General features: G+C 39.9%; 1 protein-coding gene across 3 annotated transcripts in view; it reads left to right on the top strand.

Annotated features, from left to right (window-relative positions):
- The window catches only part of CAMK4 (calcium/calmodulin dependent protein kinase IV), a 137475-nt gene extending 118551 nt beyond the window's left edge, over positions 1-18924 (top strand). For all 3 annotated transcript variants that reach the window (XM_064735446.1, XM_064735448.1, XM_064735447.1), the window contains 6 exons: positions 5261-5351; positions 7144-7218; positions 10567-10642; positions 12327-12453; positions 14419-14571; positions 17290-18924. In XM_064735446.1, coding sequence (XP_064591516.1) covers positions 5261-5351; positions 7144-7218; positions 10567-10642; positions 12327-12453; positions 14419-14571; positions 17290-17463 — 696 coding nt within the window. In that variant the 3' untranslated portion in view covers positions 17464-18924. The remainder of the gene's footprint in view (positions 1-5260; positions 5352-7143; positions 7219-10566; positions 10643-12326; positions 12454-14418; positions 14572-17289) is intronic.
- Positions 18925-19219: the final 295 nt, after the last annotated feature.

The following is a 19219-nucleotide window of genomic DNA, read 5'->3' as shown; positions in this document are numbered from 1 at the left end:
ATGTTGAGCTATACTCAGATGACTAGCACATTTAATAGCAGTGAATAAGCTGTAAAGGATGATCCTACAATAAGAAAAATTACTAAAAATTAGCTTCAGAATGTATTCAAATAATTTAGATATTTTTTAAAATTCTTTGCACCCAGTGATCTGCATGGTACAATCTTTAAAGAGCAAGATTTTTAAGATAGATGTAATAGATAACACTAAAATAGATGTATAGATGTAAAATAGATAACACATCCAATATCGGCTGGTCAGTGAAGCCGATATATTCAGTACTCACTTCCAGAGGAAGAAGGAAGGAATTAACTTCAGTCCCCCAGAAATTTGAAGTATATAATGAAGAAAAGAATATGGGGCACCTAGGGAATAACAAGGCATGGAGGACACCAGGAAGGCAGGATTTTGTTCAGATCAAGCCATGCCAAATCAATCTGGACATAAATAAATTTTTCAGTACTTGACTCATCTGACAGTTTTACAATAAATTACTGAAATATTATCAAGGTTATGTGGCTTTAAGCTGGTTAGAGACTGATTGTCTTTACTGAGAGAATGTGTATCAGAAGAGCAAAAGTAGAAGTTCAGGAGAAGCCTTGCCTGCTCTGCTTTTTTAGTATTTTTTATTGCTAACCTCATATGATAGAATAGAAGATCCACTTACAAAAATTCTGTACACCATAAAATTAGAGAAAGCTGCAAATATGTTGCAGAGTAGAATTAGGAATAAAATAATATTGCTAAAATTTAATGTCATTTTTGTTCAGTCAAGGCAGTAGAAAAAAAAGAAAAAGGGCTTGAAGGTTACACTGAATCAACAGGCAGACAGTGGTGGTATATGTTGGAAATAAATGACAAATACATTTATTAATACATTTTACGAAATTTGTCAGGCCACAACTACTGGAATGCATTTTGGCATTTTCAACACATTAGTGGAAGTTGACACTTTCCTGTAGGAGAAAACAAGAATGACCACAAAATGGTCTAGAAAAGACGGACCAAACAAAAGTCCTGCAATCTGAGAGAAGAATGATTGTGTACATGATGACAGGCATTCAAAAGGCTCTTGCAAAACAAGGAGGTAATCTACTTTCTGCCTCTTCCATACATAGGAAACAAAGCAATGGGCTTCATCTGCTCTTGTCAAAATTCAGGTGAGTTGCAGGGAAGTACTTTGTAACAGTCAGAAAAGCACAGCCCTGTAATAAATTGCTTGGGGGAATTCTAAAATCTCTAATAGCAGAGGTCTGCAGGAATAATTGAACAAACAGCTGTTGTAGGTGTAATTGATGCTGCCAAGGAGCATAGAGAGGAATAGATCATTCAGGTTCATTACAGCCCTACTTTTCTACAGTTCTGTGTAATGTGTGCCATAAATAAAATTAAGGGATAGGGCCAGAGTTTTAAGCAGTTTACATTTGTCCTTTTGTCATAAAATCTTTCAAGTTAGACAGATGCCTGAATTATTACACAACAAAACAAAGACCAAAAGAAAGTTTCATGCATCAGAGTGAGAGCTTTTTGGAAAAAAATCTTAGAGGGGAAGAAAAAAAGTCTTTCTGTTGCAGTCATAGTTAGAGTCATGGAAGTTGCTCAGTCATGAATTTCTGTTGTGTACCCCAGGAGTAAAGGCTGAGATGAAGGCTGTCTTCATTTTAAGCAGGTCCTGCAGAGAAGCACCTGTATATCAAACTCAGCACAACCTAGTGTCATGATGAGTCTGACCTCAAAGTTTATCCAAGAGTAATAAGTGCTACTCAATTTTGTTATAAAACTTTTCTCCCAGATTACCTGAGAAGTCTTTGTGATTTTTTATTGGCTGGCATTCTCTGTTGAAAATCTGAAGAAAGTGAAAGCTGAATATTTTAGCTACAGTGAGAGTACCACTTCATGATCACATTTTAATGTGCATGCCCCGTTAAACTGTTCTGCAGTGCTATGCATTTACAATCTACATCCAGCCACAGATATAAAGTCTTTTCCAAGTCTTATCTATATCTTTTATGTGGGAAAAGTGATGTAATTCAGTAATAGCTAGGCTTCTAAAGTGAGTTCTGGCATGATACCTGGGCCCAGATCCTCCCATTTGATCATATAACTTAGTCATTAAGAGACATAACATATAAATGAGCACCTGTAGTAGTAGAGCACCTGTCTTATAGTGGAAATGCACAGTGTCCAACTCTGTACTACAAACTAGGAAAGTCTTGCAAAAGAACATAACTTTTATTAAGGAACATAACTTTTATTAAAATCAGTGAAGTGAGAGCAATCAAAATAAAAGACATATAAATTGAGATAAGTGTTATACAAAGTGGATTATGCTAATTTAACTAAATCTGTTTCGAAACCAAGGTGCTTTAGCTCATACTGTTCATATTTCTACTAGACCAATTAGTATTCCTTCAATACCTGGAGCTCTAACACTACAGGGGGAGAATGGGACTGATGAAAATTTGGAAATAGGTCAGGCCCAGGTATCTACTAACTGAGGGAGCAGTGCTGAGAAGGGACAGTGTTGCAAGGGGATTGTGGAGCAGGAAATGCTCTCAGTGAGTGACAGGTGGCCCAGACTGGAGGACAGGAGGTCACTGCCTCTGCTAGAGACCTTTACTGGCAAGGCTGTTTGGAGGCAGACACCTTGTACAGAAGTCCAACCAGCTGTCTGTCCCCTCAGAGGCCTAGGATCCACAAGCCTAAATAATACTTCCACGAAGAATGGGGCATCCATATCCATAAAACCACTGTGGTTTTTTTGTTGGTTTGGTTTTGGGGTTTTTTATCTATGTTACCCTTCTGTCTGCTAGTTCCCAACAAAGCTGTTGACCCTATTGGCAGTACTCAAAAAATTTGATGTATTATGAAAATACAAGCTGCTAACAGTAGCTGTTAAAGCCAGGACCTGGCAGCATGAGGCATCCCTGGCCATACACGTCTTGTCCCAGCCCAAATATGAAGTCAAGCAAGAAAAACAAAGGATGAGAGAGGAAAGAGCAGCAAGGACTGATTTTAGGGTGTAACCATGGCAGGACTTATGTGGGCTGCAGAGAGATGACAGAGGAGTTACTATGTCTGGGCAGGAATTCTGGATTAGGTGCTGGGAATAGAGGGGAGGCGTGGTGAAGAGGGAATAGGTGTTGTGATGAGGGCACATGAGAGAGAGAGCTCAGATTACTGCAGTGACAATTTGAAAGGCATGGGTTAAGTTATTGAGGCAATTTTCATTTGTTGGGCACTCCTATGTGTAAATTTTATGCAAATGGTGGTCTGGACTGGGGAAAAGAAATTTTCCTACTTGGGGTTTCGTAAGTTTGTAACAAAAAAACCCAGTTTGAACTCCAAGACCAATTAGTTAAAAAGTCAGTCAGTCATCAGGCACAGGAGTGGTTAGCAGATGGTTCTGTGTCTGAGAAGGAGCCCCACAAACCATTTTATGACTTAAAAGGGAGGAAAATTTGAACAGCTCCTCCTAAAGTTTTTCCCAAAATCCCCTCCCACAAAAATGTGTTTCTGGAAAGAAAAAAAAATTTCTATGTTTTCAGCCACACAGCATAAAATGCTTTTAGGATTATGGGCACGTGGTAAAAAGGACCTGCTAAAAGACTGCAAACTTGACTGGAACATTCCTCTGCACAAATTTGGTCAAGGATTTTTTGTGCAGATGAATTGGCAGTGTCTGTTTTCCATGAAGTGATCATGAAATGTTTGATCCTTCTCACTCCTTAGAGGCAGCTCAACTGATTTTCAGCACATGAACGCAGATCAGTTCAGACATCTTTTTCTGTCCACTCCAGCCTGATGGCTTTTGGTGTCACCTCTGCAGGTCAAACACATCACTGCTATGCTGAGGAAGCATCTTTGCTACAGTTATGTCTGGCATGATGAAGATATATTTTAATGGAGGGTGGACATGATTCCTTACAGGCATGCAGATGTGGCTGCATTCAATGATGTAGCAGTGTACTATCCATCAGTTTCCATATGTTGTTGGCTGTTTTTACCTTGGATAATTGATTAGTTACCTCACTGTGGAAAACAGCCGGAACAAACACTTAAATTTCACTGTGAGGTAAGGTGAGTGTCTTTGGCTGATCTCTAAAAGCCCCATCATGACAAATCCTGTGGCTTTAGGATTGCAGAGAAAGTCAGTAAAGAACACTTATTGCGCTGTGAGAAAAAACACTTGTGAAAAACACACACTGTCACTAAAACAATGCCCAAGAACAGAGCAATGTATTCCTTCGTAATGTTGTTTAATCACTGGCAATTTATGGGAGATACACAGTCAAGAATTCGCCTCAGATGCTAACTCAAGTGTACATTACTATAGCTATATTGTCTAGGTGAATATTCAACCATTTGTCATTTCCTGGATAAATATAGACAGAGACTAGGGTTTTTTGGTAGTGAAAACACAGCGCAGAGAGATGCTACTAAAATGTATAGCAGGAGACTTTTGAATAAGATAATGTGATTCTACCCTTCAGCAATTCTCTTCTAAGACTTCAGAGTTTTGTGTGAATATTTTATCAACAAGAAATACAGATTTTCTCTCACTAGTTCATCCATTTTGTCTATCAGTATATTGTATATTATATTTTTTCTATTTCTGTCCATAGCAGTATAAGTGGAAGCCATATGTTCCAGAAATTTTTCTTTCCATTAGTGTGTGGCAGGAATTCAATAGTGAGTGGATTTGCATGTCCTTTGGCAAGACAGATGGATTTTTTGAATTTTCCAGTCGAGTGGTTTTAAAACTTGTAGAAATCTGCGCCAAGGGACCCCAAGCATTGTAGTTGGCCCAGGACACCTACTGCATCCTTTCTACTCAAATATGTCTATTTAATTGTTTAATAGTTATGTGGCCATTTTCCTATCTCTGAGAATGTTATAATGTGCAGAAACCACCTTCATCTGAGCCAGAGTTTGGCATCTTATCATCTATCAGATTGCTTCCTAGGAGTTACTGCTGTATTAAAATTCAAGGATACTTTCTGACATGTTTTTGTTCCCAAATGAACATGATGTTATCTTTGCCTTCCCAAATTTTATTTTCCTATTCGTTACAGATTACAGTATGAATCCAAGGATCCTATGCTGAGTAAGTTTGCAGAGAAAAGAGCTGCTGAAAATTAGTGAAGTAACTCTGTGTCACACATAGAGAAAATATTAATCTGCTGCTATAGAGAATTAGAAAGATGTCAACTCATGCTTGACCATTCTCACTTACGTGCTTTGACTTTCTCTTTCTTAGTATCTGCATGCAAACGGGATCGTGCATCGAGACCTGAAGCCAGAAAACCTACTCTATGCAACACCAGCACCAGATGCACCATTAAAAATTGGTGAGCAGCATTAAATGTCTGCTTCCCTGATGCCTTTGCATCAGTAATGTGTGCTAACTGATGTTTGGAGTATGTGCACCTCACGATCACCCTATTTGAAGCCAGTGCTTAATGAACAGCATGTTACTTCTGCAGCACAGCTGTTAATGATGGTTTCAAAACCAATGCAAAACTAGATGCTTGCTTAGATAATTCATTGCCAAAATTGTGTGGAACGTGGCAGAGATTAAAGCACTGGGAACAAGAAGAATCATGAGAACAGCATAAAGGTCTGTGCACCACTTCTATGCCCCCTTTTTTCTTTTAAACTAGTACCTTAAGAGGAAATATACACTGGTGTGAAAATAAAAATGTGCTGATAAGGGTCAGAAGGCAAACTGAGCAAGGCTGGCTTCTGTTTTGAGGGCAGGTTTGAGGGACATGCAGAGATCTTTGCCAAGAGCACAGGGAAACTCTCTGAAGTATGGTCAGCCCCAAAGAGGGGGCAAGGAGGAGCAAGGCTCTCCTGATCAGGAATGTATTGTGCCAATTCTGCTGTAGATGGCAGACACTTCCAAAAATGTTGGGCATGCCTAGTTTTTTTGCTTGAGCAACAAGGAGCATCTGTGCAACCCTTCTGAGTTTTAAAATACCACCTGGTGCTGTCTTGGGAGTGAGTGTTTCCACGTTCATCAGGCTGGTGATCATAATGGTTTTCTGGATCCAAATTTGCATGAAGTAGCCTCAAGCAATTTTGTATAAATTTCTAGGAACGTCTTGGTTCTCAGGGTGATGGTACTTCATGTCTTTTCCTACTTCTAATCTTTCCTGGAAAGGCTCTAAACTTGATAATTTAATGCAGCACCATCCACAGTGTGTAGGGCTTTTGAAACATTTCCTAAATGCCATGATTCTTCATCTTCCTGGTAAGGTTGTTGCCCTGTTTAAACTGAAATCCAATTTACAATGAGTGGCTGTGTTTATAAAAGTAAACTGTATTTCTAATTAGATAAATTATAATGCAAAAAGGATAGCCATTTAGGAAAAAGTGACCTATTTTTATCCTGATCTTGAGTTAGAGTTAGAACATTCACTTTTATATTCAGTCTTACAAAACAAAATCGAATCCTTTATTTTGCACTTTTAAGACAAAGGTGATTTTCATCACCTAAGAATAAGTCAATTTGAATAAGCTCAGTTTATTTTTGATGAAAAAAGAGTTGTGAACGCTTCAATTTTTGTTACTTTTATGAAGAAGTTGTGCAAGTACAGTGTGTATTGTCACAAAGGCCCTCACTCTGTGAATAGTAATTCAGGTGGAACATTGGAGAAAGGATGATCAATACTTCTTCTGTCACCATCTTTATGCCTCTAAAAGCCTTCTATCAAAATACTGCTGAGATTTTGTCTTGCAGAGACTACACACTTTGACCCTTGACTAAAAAAGCAACCCAAAATAGTTCTGATAATTTTATTGGATTACTCACTGAGTGGGAACTGAATATATACCTAGAATATATTTTTGAATCTCTGCTTGTATGCCCTTAGGCCTCCCACTGCACTGGCTTTGTGCAGTTTTCAGAATAAAATACAAGCTACATTTCAGTCAAACAAGAGCCAGGAATACTCATTTGTACAGCAAACTTTGCCTCTGGATTGTGGCATGAGTAGATTCACTAATTCAATGCTTATCTATGGAAATGTCAATACCATTCATTTAACATATAAATGTTTATTGAATTGCATATACAACATACAACCCCACACTATTAGAGGGAGTAAGAACATTAATATTCCCAAACCATCTTAACAGCTGACTTTGGACTTTCCAAGATTGTGGAAGATCATGTGACCATGAAGACAGTTTGTGGAACTCCAGGGTACTGTGGTATGTTGTTTTGTTACTTATATTTGCTTTTATGACTGTAGATTCAAAGGCACGAGGACACTGCAGAAGATGGTGAGATCACTCTGTTACCTCGTAGAACAGCTGATAATGCAATTCAGGTGACATGGTCACTGTCCATTACTTTGTATGACATTGCCTGCAAAGCACACACACAGGCCAAGTCTGCTTCAGAGCAGCACCTAACTCCAGTCCAGATAGTTTCATAAAACTGTGTTTCACATATTAGCTGTTAATGTTCTGGTTGTCTTCTCTTGTGACAATTACAGTACCAATGCCACACATCCATAGTTAGTTCTTAGTGCTTTTATGCCCATCTTTGTATACTGTAAAAACAGGATAAGGCTTATTCCTGTAGAAGAGCTCTCAGAGTTATGTCGACTGGGTAGGAAGGATTGAGGCAGAATATTTCTGCCGGGAAGGGAAGAAAAGAGCTTTATGCCTATAGTTACATGCCTATAGCAATCTTTGATTTACAATTCAAGTTAACTAACTGTGCAGAAGTCCTGGTGACCGGAAAACACTCAAGCATTACTTTCCAGAATTGGAGGAAACCCAGGAGAAATACTGTTTAAATGCCAAATTAAACTATGAATAATTGATGGTTCTGGGCTGCCAGCTCCCACATCCTGCCCACCCATCTATCAGCAGCTTCTCCAGAAAGGACACAGCAACAAAAACACATACTGGATTCTGAACACTTTAGCATCAAGACTTGACAAACTATAGTCCTTGGGATGTACAGATTGATGCAGAGGACTGAAGGCAAGAAGATGATTGCAGAGAACTTCATTTGCTGCAATGCTGTGCCTTCAGTGAACTTAACAAGAGGAGCATAAGTGATTTCTGAGAGTAGCACAAAAAATCAAGCCAGTGCAAAGCAGTGATTCATGATCAGTCTGTTACAGGCAACATCTAAACTAACACAAATGTGTCAGACAAATCCATTCACCTAAAGCAAACTTCTGGAAATCTTAAAAAAAATACTAAAAGCCCTTCTGTTCATGTCTGTGCAAGTGTAGTGTGGGAAGGGAAGAGATTGCATTGATGTTCATAGGTACAGCCAGCCCACTGTGCTCCAGAAATGTGGCAGTCATCCCATGTGCCTCACAGATTCAGTGGGACCAGGGTACTAAGTCTGTGCCTGTCAAGCTGCTTAGGCAGCCATTGACTCCTCTTTACTGCTACAGAGCTGGAATCCCCCAAAACTGCCTGGCCTTTCCATCTGCTCCTCACAGCAGCAGAACCAACTGCCTGAAATCGTCTGGTTTTCCTCCCCATTAAAACAGAACATCAAAAATAAAGCCTAAATAAAGTGCCAAGTAAATAGTCTCATAGAACCATTAAGGTTGGAAAGGCTTCCAAGATTGTTAAGTCGTCCAGCCTTTGACTGCATGCCACCATGCTCACTAAGGGCCACGCCCAGTTTTTTCTTGAACATCTCCAGGGATGATGACTCTACCATCTCTCTTGGCAGCCTCTTTCAATGTTTAACCACCCTTTCTGTGAGAAAATCCTGCTTAATGCCCAACCTGAACTTACCCTAGTGGAGCTTGAGCCATTTTCTCTTGACCTATCATGGTTACATGGGAGTGGAAGCCAACTCTCACCCCACTACAACCTCCACCCAGGTGGCTGCAGAGACTCCCTGAGCCTCCTCTTCTCCAAGCTGAACACTCACACTTCCTTCAGCTGCTCTTCTTTGCATTTTTTCTCTACACCTTCACCAGTTTCTTTGCCCTTCTCTGGACAGGCTGCAGCCCCTCAAGGCCCTCCTGCTTGTAAGGGGCCCCAAACTGGACACAACATTTGATGTGTGACCTCACTGGTGCCCAGTACAGGGGGGATGGTCACTGCCCACTGTTGTTGACACAGGCCAGGATGTCCTCGGCTTTCTTGGCCACCTGGGCACAGCTGGATCGTGTTAAGCCACTGTTAACCAGCACACCCAGGTCCTTTCCTGCTGAGCAGTTTTCCAGCAGCTCTGCCCCCAGCCTGTAGCATTGAAAGAGGTTATTGTGTTCCGAGGCAGGGCTGACATTCAATCTCATTGAAACTCATGCCACTGGCTTTGTCTCAGGGATCCAACTTTTCCACATCTCTCTGTACAACTTTCCAGGTCCCCACCTGACTTGATGTCCTTTGCAAACTGACTGAGGGATACCTTTGATCTCCTCATCCAGACCAGGATAAAGATGCAAAACAGGACTGGTCCCAACACTGGACCCTGGGGAACTCCCAGCCACCAGCTGGATGTAACTCCATTCATCACCATTCCCAGGGTCCAGGTGTCCAGACAGTTTTTCACCCAGACACCACAGCTGTCCAAGCCATGAGCAGCCAGTTTCTCCAGGAGAATGCTGTGGGAGATGGTGCCAAAGGCTAGAGTCCCCATAGACAATATCCACAGCCCTCCCCTCAACTATCAGGTGAATCACCTGCTCATGAAAGGAGATCAGGTTGGCCAGGCAGGATGTGCCATTCTCAAACCCCTGCTGGCTCTGCCTGATCCCCTGCACTGTATTTGCCATGTGACTGCATCCAAAATGATCTTCTCCATCATCTTCCCTGGCACCACGGTCTGGCTCACAGGCCTGTACTTCCCTCTATCTATTTTCCTGCCCTTCTTGTGGATGGACATCACATTAGCCAACCTCCAAATCATCTGGGGCCTTCCCAGTTAGATAGGATTGATGATCAGTGAGGCAGAGCAGCTTGGCAAACTCCTTCTCTAGCTCCCTCAGCACCCTTGGATGAATCCCACCTGGTCCCGTGGACTTGTGAGTGTCTCAGTGGCTCCCTCCTGCTGGACTGCACAGGGTCTGTTCTGCTCTCTGTCCCTGTCTGCCAGCTGGGGCTGGTTCCCCGAGGATAATCAGGCCTTACTGTTGAGGTCTGAGGCAAAGAAGGCATCTGAGCCTTTTCTTCATTCTTGGTTCCAGAATTTGTCTGTGCATCCAATCAAGGATGGAGATTTTCACTGGCCCCATTTTTGTTGTTGATGTATTTATAAAAACACTAAGTAAAATACTGAAGTTGGAGTGGTCACATTGTGGCTCCAGTGCTGCTGTAGCTTTCTGTGGTTCCTTCCACAAACATAAAATACAATTTGAAACCAAAGTACAGTTCTCATTTCATTCTGGCTCTGATTGGACATGACTTCTCTTGTTTTGTATTCAGTGAAGGGAATCATTTGTCTAATTCAGGGCTTAAATGGGCAGTTCTAATTTTTTGTGAAAGGCACAACTGTGCATGGACTTCAATTGATTTTGTGGCTATTATATCTTCACTCAATTGTTGTGTTACTGACAAGTGTTTTGTCCTCTGCAGCACCAGAGATACTACGGGGATGTGCCTATGGCCCTGAGGTGGACATGTGGTCCCTGGGGATTATCACCTACATCCTGTAAGTGCAAATGTTGATAGAGAGAAGTTCACTTTCCAGCATCCATAGGATATCATTACAATATGAGCTGTGGCATTGGAAAAGACAAGATTCTGAACTTTAATGTTATATTCGTAACCTTACTGAAGTAAGTCAAATCCTAGAGGAACATGGCAAAACACAGTCTAAATATTTGATAACTTTAACACTTCTTCCTGAACAGCAGCAAGACGTGCAGAATCATGCTACTAATGTGAATGAGTATAGAACAAAAGTTCCAAGCATTTGTGTTTAAGTAGGCACTTTTGTCTAAGTCTTATTGGGGTTAGTCATGATTCAATTGGTAAGAATTACAATTACTTTATTCTATTGATTGAATCTTTCAAAGGAAGATTATTGAGAAGGAAAATTGCATATGAGGTATTGACTCCCTTCCTTATGGGAGAATAATTATGAGACTTAATTTAGACCCTTGGCAATGACAATACTTAGCTCATGTAGTAATATACAATACTTCTAGAATGTTCCATGGGGACAGCAGGGACTGGCTGCCAACCCAGAAATGGTGATGGGAGAGGCAGCAAACAGGAGGGGATCTGCAGAGGGGTTCTGCCTGGCCACCACCTACTGAAGCACAAGCTTTGGAGGCTGGATCCATGTGTTTTAATACACTTCTGCCAGACCTGGAAAAATAATGTGCCCAGAATGTGCTTGCAGTGAGGTGTTTCTCCTCTTCAGCAGTGGAATGTGATGCAGCTGTTCCACCCATGGTTATGCACCACTCCCAAAACCACATTTCTTCCTTGAACCTTAGCCTCCTTTTTCAGAACAGTAAGCGCATTGTGTTTAAAAATACAGAAACAAGTTAAAATGTAAGGCTTTTCTAGATTTGTTGCTGTCTTGATCATTATGATCCGCTGGTGTTTTCCTCTCATCATCTTACTGCCTGTTGCATTTTCTGGAAGCAGAGGAGGAGATAGCCTTTCTCTGTTAAGCTCAGATCACATACTGGCTGAATAGGAAATTCACTTTAAAAAATCTGATTATGTGTGCAGGCGTGATTTAAGTGCAATGAAGCGATAAAAAAAGGACATTATACAAATGGAAACCACATCTATGAGTCTGCTTTCCCTGAGGCCAGCAGTGTGGATCTCTGCTGGGATCTGTATTATTCAATGTATTTATAAATGCAGTCATTAGTGAGATCACAAGACTTCTAGATTGTATGTAGGTTACCTAAATAAAGATGAGGCCTGATCATGAAAACTTAACAAAGGTTTTTACATATTGTGGCTGATAGCATCGAAAAAAGTACAGGGATGAGCATGTCTAAAAATCATTCCTAACTGGATATATAAAAACTTTAACTTCATGTGTAAGGTGGGTTTCCTCAGCTAATTCCTATTCCTCTGGCAAGAGTTACAGGGATTCTGATAAATGCTCTATAATCCTATATTAATAATCCTATATTAAACATATGAAAATAGAAAAATTACAGTTAGAAAAACCTTTCCCAGTGTTTAAGAATACTTATGACAACATTTCTCTCTGCTATGTAGAATTAGGAGTTCATGAGTACATCCAGGAATGGTTTCCCAAAGTGATCTACAGGACACAAAGTAGAGAAAAATACTACCATGAACTGTTTCTAACAACCCAAGACTAATTAAACTTTGATTAATTAATTTCTTTTTTATCCTTTCAGACTTTGTGGCTTTGAACCATTTTATGATGAAAGGGGAGATCAGTATATGTTTAAGAGAATCCTGAGCTGTGAATATGACTTTGTGTCCCCCTGGTGGGATGATGTGTCTCTGAATGCCAAGGATTTAGTAAGTAAAGCAAAAATGAGACTGGAGTATTTAGTATTTCTGCCACTGAGAAAGAGTCCATTTTGGGGTGGGGGCAGATTAATTGGTTAATTAATTGTTTATAATTGTTTCCTCTTGTCTTTGCTACATTATGGTGCTGTTAATCTACCCTGTTAGTCCAGTGCTGTAATTTGCACTCAGAACATGGATATTCAGGTCCTTCTGTGAAGCAAGCCATAGATTGTTGGCAGCTGTCACAGTGTTCGTGTATGCCTGCCTTTCCTTCCAGCTCTGAAGTCTTTCACCATTCATCTTTTCCGGACAAACACCTTCAGGGGAATGTAGAAACAAGCCCTTCTTTTTGTGCAGTTTTCAAGCCTGCATTTTGGGGAGGAATATAAAACGGAATGAAACTTTCCTCCCACTGCTTTTTCTGACATATTTTTTCTGTCCGTTTAAAGTTTTTTTTTTGGTAGGTGAGGAAAGACTGACTACTTTTAAACATGCTCCATTAGCAAAATGCAAGGGCTGGCATGCTATCTTCACTCTATTCTTTTATTACTGGATATAGTAATTTGGATCCAGGAGACACTGATCTGCAAAGATAGGTATGCTTGAGTCTGACTTTTGTCAATAATAACTTGCATAATTCAGTTATTTCATAAGCACTGAAAACACAAGTGCTCTGTTCCATATACACATATACAAACTGTGTCACAAAATACTACGTCACTGGTGTTAGTGAAGTACTTCAGGATATTTCAAGTGGAAGGACTGTAGAATTTCAAAGTACTTTTTTGGTGTTTTATGAGATGTGAAATTTTTCTAAGGCCAAAAAAAATATCATTTAATGCCAGATAAACAGCAGTCTGCAGGTAAAGCTTTTGAACGTTGCATAGGAAATTGTAGATAACAATGATGACCATGACTCTCAAAACCCATGCTGTGGGCAGTTCAGTGTTCAGCTGAATGGATTTCCTTAACTCAAAGACTTCCTTGGAGACACAACCAATATTCACCACAATGCCTGTTCTCCTGCATGCACTTCAGGGCAGCAACTTTAAAGGTATTTGTAGGGAGATTTCAGGAAACCCTGAAGCAAGTTTTCCCTCACCCTTGGGCACATAGGAGCAGTGGAGCCCTATGCCATCACTTGCACTGCTCCAAGAGGGTCTGCAGTCAGGAGAGTTGCCATCTGTGTACTTTGTTACTCCATCCTCACCTTTCTTCTTTTTTTTAAAACTCCACTTGTCCAGAGATACAATAAAACTCATGGTATGTCAGTTGACTGGACACACTTTGTATCCAGCAGGACCATCTCCAGTCCCAAGGGTATGTTTGCAGTGCCTTTTCCCAAAAGTACCCTACTGTCATGTTTGTAGAAGTCCAGGTTTTCTGGCTGTTGTGATAGAAGGAATGGTGTAAAGAGCATTAGTTCCAGAGTGGGCTAAGACAGAAAGACTTGTGCAATGCTTTTTTTAATATGTACATGAAGTCTTTCAGTGACTGAAAGAAAAATTTCCTTTGTGCTGTGTATGACAGGGACTACGTGGTACAAGCAGGCACATAATTTAAACCTTCTAATCCAGTTTAAGACTTGTCCAAATCATGAAGTAGAGAGAGAGACTTCTCAGAGACTTTGAGAACCTCTTAGGGTTTTTGTGACAAGTCAGACATGAAAGAGCCTATGACAGATACAGGTCAGCTGCATTGGTACATACCCTTAATATGTTGGTAACCAGTTGATATTTGCTCTTCTTTCTTCCCCCTTAGTGGCCGTCTTAATCAGATGTTATTTATGGAGGACCAAGAAATGCCAGAAGCAAAATACTTGCAAAGACACAAATGAAAACTCTTGTTGGTTTCTTAGAATGTCTCACCTAAGATGCTCTCCAAACCAAGGCCAGAGCCCCCAAATGCAAAACTAGGTAAATCTGAATGAAGAATAAGGTTGACAGTCTTTTTTATTTCTTGCTTGTGATGCAGGTTAAAAAGTTGATTGTTTTAGACCCCAAGAAACGCCTCACCACTCTACAGGCTTTGCAGCACCCATGGGTCACAGGGAAGGCAATAAACTTTGCACATATGGACAACGCACAAAAGAAACTTCAAGAATTCAATGCCCGGCGTAAACTTAAGGCAAGTCTCTGCTCATAGTCTCTGTTCTGGCTATGAAAGCATGCAATTAAATTGTTTTTTAACCCCTGTGTGTTCTCAGAGGCGTGTCCGAACTTCAGTGGCTAAACCAGGTGCCAATATTAAAATCTGAACACCTATTGGTGACCACAGCATCTCCCAAAAAAAACCCTACTTCCTGTCAATGTCAAACCACAACAAGTAGCCTTGCAGAAACCTTGCACATTTTTGAGGACAATATTCCATGGTGTTATGGAAGCTTTTTATTTGAGATGTCTGACCAAGATTGAAGAAGTTTTAAGTTGATTCAGTCAATGACCAAAGCTAAAACAAATAAAAATGGGTGAAGTTGATTGAAAACTCTATCTACACAGATAGGACCGCTGAGGATGTACAAACCTTTCACAAAGTCCTTACTTTCCATCTTTTCTTCCCTTCTTCCTTTCTTGCTTTTGTCCATCCATCTGTCCTGTATTGCTGGTGCATCCTTAGAATACTGGCCAGAAGGAATGGCATACTGAGTCATGTTTTAATGAGCATCCATCCGTCTAGAAGAAAGTTAGTCTATTAAAGAATATTTTGATCCCTAACCTACCTGTACCTGTCAACACGAAGCTGGAGGTTTAAGCCATCCTTCTGCATGAATTTGAGTCAGCATTTCAGATGTGTAGATCCATAAATATCCCCAGGATGCTCCTTTACCTGTCCACATATCTGCCATGGGAAGAAGCAGGGAAATGTCTTTAGGTGCAAATAGCAGGCAACTGGGCACCTGACTGACATGGTATCAGGAAACTTTCTTTTCTCCTAATCCATTATTTAGTTTTTAAAGATTTTCATCTGGTCAGGAGATAATTCCAGGGATATCTCAGCACAGGGATTGTTAGCAACAGCTACAGTGAAGCTGCCCTTCTAACCCTGGGGAATTAGAGTAAAAGCAACTTAACTGAGAACTTTAGTAAATTCCATAGAAAAATCCATTCACAAAAAAACTGAGCCTAAACTTTGGATTTGCTATTTTTTTTTAGTAGAGTACTGTAGCAGAGAATTTCTACAGGGCAAAGAAATTTTTTTTGTCATTTACAAAGTTCTCAGAGATTATAGATATAATTCACATTGACATTTTGATTTTGTTTTTCTTTATATTTTTTACACCAGAGATATTTTTGAAGCTCATTTTATTTAGGCCCCTACACTACATCAATTTATTATTTTGTGATTACAAACTATCACTTTTTATAAGATTATTTCTTCAGTGCTCCTCTGTTAAAGATTAAATTACCAAATCTGCAATTATTAAGAAGATTGATTGAAGTTAGCAGTTCTTGTAGAGTTAATAATTTTCCACAAATATATCTGTAAAAGAAACAATAAACTTTTTGACAGTTAACTCCTGGTCAAAAAAATAAAACCAAAGCAGACATCAAAGTAGTGAGTACACGCTTTGGCGGTTATTTGTTAGTAAGAATAATATGTAATTCTTTTCTCTTTCCCAACATAAAAGTCCACCACCAGACTTTCTTTATGTAAAGACAAATTTTAAAGAGTAAGTCTAAAGGTCTCAGTCGGGATTTGGTTTCTCATAGGCTGTGTTGAATTTGTTTCATAAACATCCAACACTGCTTGCGACACTAAATTACATTGAAAGTGCCTTTAGACATTATAGTATCACTAAGTGGCTTGTTCTGTTTGTGATCAGTTTTCCAATGTCCTCTCACCACCAATGTGGATGTCTGTGATTTTTCCTTTAAGAGGTCTATTCTGTCAAAATTCTTGCCCATTTCTTTGGTTTATGCCTTATAGTATTTCTTCATGATCTGTTGTAGCTGATTCTTTTTTATTTACAATGTTTATGTTATCTGCTTTTCATTAAAATCTTTTTTTTCTTTTTATTTCTTTGAGGGAGTTTTTTGTTTGTTTCTTTTTTGTGTGTGTTGTGTGTGTGTGATTACCTCTCCAAAGAATCCACAAAACTTGCTATGTTCTTCATCTCTTCCTGCAGACCCGCTTTGATGTCTAAGCAAAAGCTGCCAAGTCAAAAATAGCTTGAGCTGTCGCACACAGAAATTAGCATTTATTTTTCTCACCTCTGTATGTCTGGTTTTTTTCAGGCAATAAAACTGTTCAAGGCAAGGGCTAATATAACTGTCTTCATGTGTGTCTTCATTTTTTGATATTTCATGTGATAAGAAATCCTCCTCCTAGTGTGTATTTTCATATGCCTATACTTAGGAAGGTGCCCATCTGCTCTGCAACATTGCACTTGGAATATGCAACAGTGCAATAGTGAAAGATATTGTGTTCCTTTGTGAAATTTTCATGGAATAATCAGTGGCAGTACTGATGTTTTTTATTATTATGGCAGAAGATGATGACTTTCCTTTTTGCCGTGAGACTTGAGTGCAGGACACCTGAAGTAATTTCTAAAAAAAACAAAAACAAAAACACAAACCCAAACAAAAAAACCCCAAAAGAAACAAAAAAACCAGCCAGTATAGCTGAAAAAATGTTCATGTCACCCAACCTGTAACCTTGGGAAAGCAGCAATTTTAAACCTCAACCCAGTATGCCAGACGGCCTTCTAAATCCACCCAGGCCCAGGCAGGTATCCAAAGCCGACATTCCCAAGAAGACTGAACGCAGTTGCTGCTGTCGGGGCAGTGCTGCGTGCCCACGGGCCGCATTCCCTAAGGGATGTTTGCTTGGTCCCCTCTCTCCCAGGCCGCAGTGAAAGCCGTGGTGGCCTCCACACGCCTCGGCAGCGCCAGCAGCCACAGCGCCCACGAGGGCCACAAGGCCGGCCCCAGCCCGGCGCCCGGCCGCGACAGCCAGCCCGCCGACACGGACAGGCCCACGCAGGAGGCGACAGCGGCGGCTCCCGGAGAAATGCCTTAGGTCGATGGCGCTCGCTCGTGTCGGCGGAGATGTCATTTCATACACCAGCTACCTTGTCATCCAGCGAGAGAGATTAGCAAGCTTGGCCTCTCTGGTTCTGCTTCGGGGTGCCACAGGCCCCGCCTGATGATCCTACCTTCAGTGCATGTGACTGCTTATGAAAATAGTAAACTGTTCCACTAGGCATGTCATGGAAACAGTGTAATTTGCAGTAATATCGGCAGGTGAAAACATGGGGATTATTAACTACCTACCATAATGTGTATACTTCATCTATCTAGTGTTCCTAGGTGGCATTTGAAACAAAATGCTATTTTGTTTGGTTTTATGGAAGTAGGTGTCTTATCTATGTTGTGAGTTTCTTTGAACTGTTTCCTTCCAGTTTCATAGTCCTTCAGCAGACAAAATGGAAGGAAATACCAAACCAATGCTTTTAAAACTGATGTATGAAATAATGTTTTTTATCTGTAAAATTGAAAAAGTATTTGGGGATTTACATGCAAAAAAAAAAGGAAAAAAAAACCACAAAAAAACATTCCACTACTTCTGAGAAGAAATTGAAATGGTAGTTCCACTGGGCATGAAAATGTACATTGTTCAAGCTTGCATTGAGAATGCCTTATTCTGACTTTTCTTGTTTATATACAGTATTTTAATACCAACCAAAATTACTCTGCCATTTCATTCCACAGTAAAGTCTTAGTGAAACAAAACCACAGACTAAACAAGGATTAGAATACATGCAAATTTCTGGCATACCATTTTATTTATTCATTAAAATTCTAATCTGCAGATAGAAGACATTTTATAAGCCCTAAGGGAATAATCTGTATTTAAATAAGCTGTAAATGCTTGAAGGAAGCTATTTCACAATTACTGATTTTGCTTTGAGGAAACACTCTTCTACAAGGTCTGGGAGCAAGTAGTATAATCTAGTTGGTTCCTGGGTAGTTTAACCTCATGAGTGAGCAGTTTCCACTTGTAATTAGTCACATTTTCCTAACAAAGGATGCCTCCTGTAAAGTGATCCACCAGCACGATCTTGCATCCACCCAGAGCTGTGTCTTGAGTTAGCAGCTGTGTGCATCAATCAGCTTGCAAAAGTAGGGTCAGGCTCTTCAGCTATCTTGATGTTCTTGTTGAATGTGATTGATAGGAACTGAAAAACTAATGTGCATCAGTGTGTATGACCACTTACACTTGTTTGTTATCTATTTGACAGCATGTGACTATTGTACTGATATATTACAAAAATGGCAAAAAGAACCTGACATACAAAAATGTCATTTGTGCTTGTTAAACTTTTTAATACTGATAGTTACCTAACATCCTAATACAATCATCATTCCTCTTTAGCTTTAATTGTTTTTATGTTGTTGTTAGGCCTTGCACAACTTGCCTTGAAAAAATATAGCAGCTACTGAAAAAAACAAGACTTTAATAAAACATTCAATAACTACATTTCCTGATGAAATTAAAGGGTAATACAATGTTATTCGTATGGTAGATTTAATAAATAAAATGTGCCCTAAATTAATATATAAAGGAGGATTAAAGGTCCTGTCTTTACAGGGTGAAAATGCATGCTAATGGATTTATTATACTTGAGATTTTTTATCCATTTCTCAGAACTCTCTGAATTTGAACAAAAAGTTTTGCTAACTAGGAAGGGTTGAAATGTGAAATACATGCATCCATTCAGTTTTCAAAGCACATACTTCGAGGTCAGCAGAAACATCTGGTGGGGGCATAGCAG

The sequence above is a fragment of the Zonotrichia leucophrys genome, chromosome Z (genome assembly GCF_028769735.1).
Source record: "Zonotrichia leucophrys gambelii isolate GWCS_2022_RI chromosome Z, RI_Zleu_2.0, whole genome shotgun sequence".
Taxonomy (NCBI): domain Eukaryota; kingdom Metazoa; phylum Chordata; class Aves; order Passeriformes; family Passerellidae; genus Zonotrichia; species Zonotrichia leucophrys.
Note: the sequence above shows the minus strand (reverse complement) of the source record. Positions and strands in the feature narration are given on the sequence as shown.